This window comes from Nicotiana attenuata, unplaced genomic scaffold (genome assembly GCF_001879085.1).
Source record: "Nicotiana attenuata strain UT unplaced genomic scaffold, NIATTr2, whole genome shotgun sequence".
NCBI lineage: Eukaryota > Viridiplantae > Streptophyta > Magnoliopsida > Solanales > Solanaceae > Nicotiana > Nicotiana attenuata.
The window spans coordinates 342,748-350,462 of record NW_017670417.1 but is presented as its reverse complement, the minus strand read 5'-3'; the positions used below and the strand labels follow the sequence as shown (position 1 = coordinate 350,462).

General features: G+C 38.7%; 1 protein-coding gene across 1 annotated transcript; it reads right to left on the bottom strand.

Annotated features, from left to right (window-relative positions):
• Positions 1–3,333: 3,333 nt before the first annotated feature.
• Positions 3,334–5,218, bottom strand: LOC109239134 (mannan endo-1,4-beta-mannosidase 1). The gene is made up of 5 exons (XM_019405653.1): positions 4,883–5,218; positions 4,426–4,620; positions 4,137–4,259; positions 3,830–4,032; positions 3,334–3,703 (listed from the first exon to the last, which is right to left on the bottom strand). The coding sequence occupies exons 1-5, from the start codon at positions 5,216–5,218 to the stop codon at positions 3,334–3,336; spliced, it is 1,227 nt and encodes a 408-aa protein (XP_019261198.1).
• Between the last annotated feature and the right edge of the window lie 2,497 nt (positions 5,219–7,715).

The window sequence follows — 7,715 nt, the reverse complement described above, 5'->3', positions numbered from 1 at the left end:
TATATTTCGTCATCGGTATGTGGTGTGTTAGAGTTGATTTGGATTGGTTTTTGATAAGAAGTGAGACACTTAGTCTCTTTAAGGAAGGCTTAAGTTGGAAAAGTCAACCGGACGTTGACTTATGACTTAGAAGGCTCGGATGTGATTTCCGGTGATTCGTTAGCTTCAGGAAATAATTTGTGACTTAGGAGTGCGATCGGAATTGATTTTGGAGGTCCGGTGTAGAATTAGGCTTGAATTGGCGAAGTTAGTATTTTGGCGAATTTCGGTTGATAGGTGAGATTTTGATCCGAGGGTTGGAATGGAATTCCGAGAGTTGCTGTAGCTTCGTTAGGTGATTTTGGATATGTGTGCAAAATTTCAGGTCATGTGCATTGTATTGCGTTCATGCATCGGTTCCTATTTGTACTACGTGTCATGACATTCAGCACTCTCATTTCATTGGCATTCATGCTACTTCTTGCACTGTTTACCAGACGCCCTGGTGTTAATTGTTAGTGGAGTGTTGTGCCCGAGGGGCTAACTTATGTGCGGACTTGCATTATCTGAAAGCGCATTCATTTGCTTGACTATTGTAAAAGGATATTTTCAAAAGAGGTTTTTAAACTGAGCCAGATATTTTCTAAAGGATTTTTCACGGTCTTACTGTTTTCTAAAAAGGGTTGTACTGTCCTATATAGCATGATGGAGTGCTCTTACGTGATTTCTTGCCTCTCAGTTATTATTTACTCTTATTACCACTGAGTTGGAAGTACTCACTTTACTCCCTGCGCCTCGCGTGCAGCTGCAGGTATCGTTCACCCAGTAGCGGGTTATTAGCGGATTGAAGGTATTGTTATTGTAGCTGAGCAAGGTGACCAACAGCGTTCGCGGCACCGGATGTTGTCTTTTGTTTTTCCAGAAATTCATTTTTGTATAATATTGGCCCTGTAGTTAAATCAGGTTCCTTTAGATGCTCGTGACTTGTGACACCCAGGTCGGGTAGTAATTAACAGTTTCTAATGCCATTAAGTTGTATCTTCTATTCATTTATGTTTAATAATTGTTAGTGAAAGGATTTGGGTTAGTTGGCTGGCCTTGTCTTCACGAGAGACGCCATCACGACCGGGTGTGGGAATTGGGTCGTGACAAGTTGGTATCAGAGCCTAGGTTACTAGGTCTCACGAGTCATGAGCAGGTTTAGTAGAGTCTCGCGGATCGGTACGGAGACGTCTGTATTTATCCTCGAGAGGCTGCAGAACCTTTAGGAAAACTTCCCATTCTTGGAAGTCTTATCGTGCGTACTTGATTCAGCTTGAGATATAACTCTTGAAATTCCTTCCACACGTCTGTATGTGCATGTGAACGCTCAGTATTATATGTGCCTTGATGGTTTGTGATTCCCCGATCGAGGGGCGAGATGTAATCTTTGTGAGTATGTTGGGCCAGTCTGGAGGACTTGAGGCCGGATCCTTGCCTATGGCTTGAGCACCGAGGTGCTGATTGTGTGAGCAAGTATTTTGAACTTATATGTTCAGTATTGCCCCTATTAGCCGGAATGGCGGTTCGGTATTCATGTGAAGAGTATGTTAGTATTGCGAGATGTAATTATATGACTTGGTACTGACGAAGAAGTCTGCAGGATAATAGATGAACTGTTAAGTGATTCGACTCCTATTGTGGATTGATGTGTAGCCCGAATTATGGGCGCGTGAAGAATATCTTCGTATCTCCTAGTTGGAAAGTAAAGTACAATACGTGTGGCGGTATGAGTTCAGACTCAGGAAGACTAATGACTGAGTAACGTATATGATGGTGAAAGGTATGCTGAAGTACTAAATTGAGGCGAAGCAGGGGTCATCTCCTGCGGAGTGTTCTTGAGTGGTATGGTCCTTACGTGTATGTTAGAAGATCTCATGTGTAATTGAAGGGTATGTGTTGAAATTTAAAAATTCGGGTCGCTTAAGAGAGTGGACTCAGTTGATGTGGGGATAAATGCGAGGGTTGTAGAGGATTTCAGTACTAGATGATCTGTGTTTTCACAAACTTGTAGATGATTTGAGTTTAATCTCACTATGACATTGTGGCATCATTAGAGTAAAAGTGTTATGAGTTGTTAAGTGTGTCTTGATATATGGCTTCGAGCCAAGTTGGGGAGGTTGCTATTGATTAGCTGATTGCACGGTTATGTGCTATGTTGGTTACGTCTCGAGGTATGCTGGCGAATCGGTTCTAGTTGCAGAAATTGAGCCAAGGATGGGCGAGTGAAGCAAAAAAAAAATTTCGACAAAGGTTATATTATTTTCCATAGGGTATGAGAATTTCGGAATGTCTAGAGTTGTTGTTGGTAAAGAATGCTCGGTGCATAGAGCAGGAAGTTGCTTGGTTGTATTGGGATGAGGGTCTCATTTTACGGTATCGGAGTGTCAATAAAGCACNNGTCTTTATTTCTATAATATTTCCTTTTTGATTAGGCTTGCCTAGTCTTAAAGACTAAGTGCCATCACGACATTCTAAGGTGAAAAAATAGAGTCGTACCAATTCCATTGTACAAACAAGATTGGTTGGCCGATATGCCAAAAAGTAGTCTTGGAGCTAAATTGAGAAAACAAGCCACGTCCGTTACAGTGAAAAAAAGTGATGATTTAATTAGGTTGCCCATCAGGTGTTTGTTGGACTTGAATAGCACCGGCCCGTTATCCTTCCACTGCATAGAGCAGGAGTTCTTCGTTGCTCTGTGAAACCAGCCTCACGCAGTCCACCCCACTCTAGGAGCCAAGAAGCCCATACTTTCGTTTGGGCCACATGACTCAACTCCATGCTTGGATAGGGCAAGCCAAGCATTAGCTATTTGAAGCCCAGCCTTCAAGATCAATCTAACATTCCACCACATTATTGCCCCTACATAGGTTACAAGCCCATGTTACCAGGCTCGGCAATGGAAGATCTATTATCATTCAATTATATAGTAACAAAAGTCATTCTTCAAAAACGATGTGGGAAATTTGAATTAGATATGTCTTATGTTTTCTTTTGCAAAGTAGTGAGACAATGAGACTACTATTGGAAAAAAAACAATGAAATTGATACTACACAAGATTAATTACTATAAACATTAAACAATAAGACAAAAAAAAAACATAACGTTCCCTTTATTTCTGAAACAATTTAGGAAATTAAACTCTTGAGTTTAGTCAACTTCACATGTTTGATAAACCTGAGCTCGAATTAGCACAAAAATATCATGGCCTTAAAATCACTCAAATCCTACTACAAATTGATTATTGTATATCATCTAATGGAAGAACTAATTATGGGACGTATTTTCTTCCTTATCCTTCATAATAATAATTTTCATGCCTTCACTAGTTGAGCCAAAGCTGTCATGGCATGTGATTGGCCTGAAATAATTCCTGCAGTTGAAGGATTTTGTCCCAATACAATACAATAACCATCATCATAATTCTCCATTCCTTGTGCCATTAGTTGCCATACCAAGCTTCCTGCCATGGTTCCTCCTTCTTTTGCCAAATTGTAGATATTTCTATACACTTTACTCATGAATGTGTCTCTTGAACTAAGATTGTATCCTTGACCTCTACTAGACTTGCCAAATTCAGCTAGTACTAGAGGTTTCTTTAGTATGGTTTTTGCATCTTCCCAATGGCTTGTCACCCACCTTTGCATCCATGCTAATTGTGCTTCATCGTTTTGTCCTGATACCCTATAAATATAAAAAGTTTAAGGCTTTTGCATTGACGATGTAAATAATATTTGCACAATCAAACCACTAATGAGGTGCTACAAGGAAAAATATGAATTTGTGAGTGGGGCAAAGACGTTAATATACCATTGGTCAGTGTACGCATGGATAGTGGCAAAATCTATCTCATTGATAAGATGGTTACTGATGAAATCTGTTCCCACTTGATAACCAGGATTAACTGCCTTCCTTTCAGGAACTGAATCACCATAAAATCCCTCCATTCCTACCTCTAGCAAGTGTTTGTTGTCTAGTGACTTCACAAAACTTGCCATTTCTTGAACCCAAGCCTGGAATAATATTAGTAAGAAACCAAAAATTTACAGTTAAAAGTCAGCCATTGATATTTCAAAATTTTAATTAGTTGGAAATGAGTTCAAAAGCATTAGCTTACATTAAGAGTTTTTCCAGAATAGTCAGTTTGATCACGTGGCTCATTAATGAGTTCCCATGCCATAATTGTTGGATCATCTCTGTATGCAACTTTAGTAATGGTATTGAATCGTGTAACAATTTTCTGCAGCCATTCACAACAACATAGATTTATTAACCACCATATACCAACTTTCGTAGTCTTGCTTAATAATAAAGATACTATGTAGGTCAAAGAATTAGATTGCATAAATATCAAATAATTGATGTTTAAGTTAAAAAAAAAAAGTCCTATGTTATTATCAATATACCTTAATGTGGTTCTTGTAATAATCTTTGAGTATAGGATGAGTATAGAAATCATCGTCGCCATTGATCTGAGCCCCTGCATTTCGCGCCCATTGAACATATTGAGCCTTTCCTCCAAAGTCGTTCCAGTTATTTACAAAGCTCAAGATTAAGCGAACATCATATTTCTTAGCTTCCGAGATCACAAAGTCCAAACCCTAAATCCATAAAAACATAATATATCCCTAAAATTAGACACCATCAAAATAAGTATCTACTATTGACACATTTCATGCATGTCAATTTGACAATTAAACCGCAAAATATTTAGTCAAAGAAATTAACATATATACCTAACATGGTTCAAAGAATTTTTAAACTATCAAGACAATTTAATTAGCTAGTTATAGTAGGTGATTACTCTATTTTCTACTAACGCATTAAACTTGATATGTAGTAGCACAAAACATAAAACTTTACCTCAAAAACACGTTCATCGTAAACTCCGGGCGATATTTGTAATGCTCTGTCACCTCCATCACTAAAAGCCCACGTGCGACAAACAGAAAGACCAGCAGCAGATGCATCTTTAAGAACCTCAGTGACTTTGTACCTCTCACTAGGTTCAGCAGCAACATGCATCAACCAATACGAGTTGAAACCATTGAATAGAAAAGGGGATCCATTGAGTTCAAAATGGGCACTATTAACTGCTATAAACCCTACATTAGCATTTCTTGGAACCCTAGCTTCACATGTGAGAGCTAGAAACAAGAGCAGAAGGCCAGAAATACAACAAGTTCTTGTAAAAGACATATTGTAGTTTAATTTCTATACTGAATGAAAGAGATGTGATATACTAGAGGTCACCTATACTTGGCTTTTATAATGAGTTCAGATAAGAAAATTTACTAAAAATAGCAAAACTTGCAGAACCAAGAAAACTTTCCTAGTGGATGAAAACTGAAATTTGGTAAGTTTACTTGAAGATATTTTTTTTCAAAAAGCATCACGGGATGTTGATATATAGAATTAAGGGTGTGTTTGGTATAACGGAAAATGTTTTCCGTGGAAAAATATTTTCTTGGAAAACAAGTAGTAATCTTATTCATTTTCCGGTGTTTGATACGCAAATTAAGGAAAATGAGTTTTCAAGAGTATTCATAAATAATTTAGATATAATAAACATGAAGCCATAAACTTTCAAACCAACAATCTTCCGAACCCACATTTTTCATAAATTCTCGAACCGCTAAACTTTCGAAACCGCGGAATTTCTAACCCCTAAACTTTATAATTTCTAAACTCGTAAACTTCCAAACACATAAACCTTCGAACTCATAACTTTGGAACTTGTAAAATTTTGATCCTTTAAACCGATAAATAAAAAAACTAAAACTGAAAAATATATTAAAAAAGATTTTCGGGAGGGGGGGGGGGGTAGGGAAGGGACGGAGGGAGGGGTGGTAATGGAAAACTAATATTTTTGAAAAGAAAAATCTTTTTTGGAGAGAGGGGTTGGGGTGGGTTGGTGAAGGTAGGGATGGTTGAGAAGGAGTTCTGGAAAATGTTTTCCCTTCTCTTGATAAGGAAAATATTTTCCTCCAATTGGAGGAAAATGAGTTCATAAGCAAAATATTTTCCAAAACCTTTAAGCCAACCAAACATGAAAAAANAGAAATTGCGCCGAGGATGGGCGAGTGAAGCAAAATTTCGACAAAGGTTATATTATGTTCCATAGGGTATGAGAATTTCGGAATGTCTAGAGTTGTTGTTGGTAAAGAATGCTCGGTGCATAGAGCAGGAAGTTGTTTGGTTGTATTGGGATGAGGGTCTCATTTTACGGTATCGGAGTGTCAATAAAGCACGAGTGGTTCTGTTCGTTAAATCAGGTAATTTGCAGATGAATAAGAGAGAATGACTCTCGAGAATGGTTTTAATGTGTTCAAGAATCTACATGTAGCACTCAGGTGTTTTAAGGTGGTGTATGTGACTAAAGACAGTGTTTTCAATAGAAAATGTCAAGACTTGTGGTACTTTTATGTTGATCATGGGATCCTATGTGTCGATACCTGGAAAGTAATGGAAGCGAATTTAGATTCGCAGAAAGTTCTCAGAGTGAAGTATTCTGGAATGTGGTATTTCTGGGAAACAATTGAGAGAGTATTCAGTGGCCTATGGGTCTTAGACAGTGTGGTCTTATGTTCGAGTCTCGTGTGGTAAGCTTGGATTGAGGCATTGTGATGCTACAACGAGGGAGAAATATCAAGTGGATGATGAATCAAAAATGGAAATTAGATAGATGGAATAGCTTGATAGTAGACCGAATCGGTATGGTAAGGATGTGATTAATTCTTCGTATGTGTTCGAGGTAATGGGCTTTTACAGGTATTGTGCAGCAAGGCTCTTGAGTTCTGACAGCTTGCTTAGCTTGGTTCGGGTAGAAGGATTCAGTCCCGGCGGTTTAGCTTGTGCAATGGAATTGGGGGAGAGTTCTTGATAAGTTTTTACCGTGGTTTAGAGACGTATAAATTGCCTATGGGCATGCGAAGCATGGAATGTGTAATGATTTCTCTTCTTGATGGGATTGATGGAGAGTTCTTGACCAATGGAGTACGTAGATGTTTGTGGTTAGGCAGGGAGATGGAGTTCTCATGTTATACTAGTGTGGTATGGTATATGCGATATGTGGTGGAGGATTGGGATTTGTGTGTGTAAGGTTACGGTTCAGTTCATAATGGAAAGTCATTAAATTCTTAAGCAGCACGGGCAGCTGCAGGTGATTAAAGAATCGATTTTCAAATGATTAAGGAAAATGGTATTGCCAACCATAGTGAGTAGACGGGGGTATATGTTCCAGTAAAAGGGCAATGTGAGGTAAACTGATAATACTTCGGTAGTGTTGTGGCATTTAGGATCGTCTGTTGGTATCTGAGTTTGTTTGATGGCACAGGGAAATTTTAGAATATCTTTCGTGGAGTGATTGGATACTCGAGGTGTAATAGGTATTCATACGGCAGAATTCGGGATCAGGTATAGTGATTCGTGTGCTATATGGAGTTGGAGACTAGGAGTTCTCGTGATCAGACTATGCAGTGGTTGTAGATCGTGTGTATCGGCGCCGTTTAGCGGTTATTGAGATGTGGAGGTCCGAGTGGATCTTTTCCTTGCTTGGTATGCCAGATTTTGGATATGATATTGGATTGTAGACTGGTTGTCTTAGTGTTGGATTATTCTAGACTATTGTACTACGGGCTATGCCGGAAATGCCACGGGTTGAGTGGCGAGGTACATTGGATTATGTTCTTGCAGA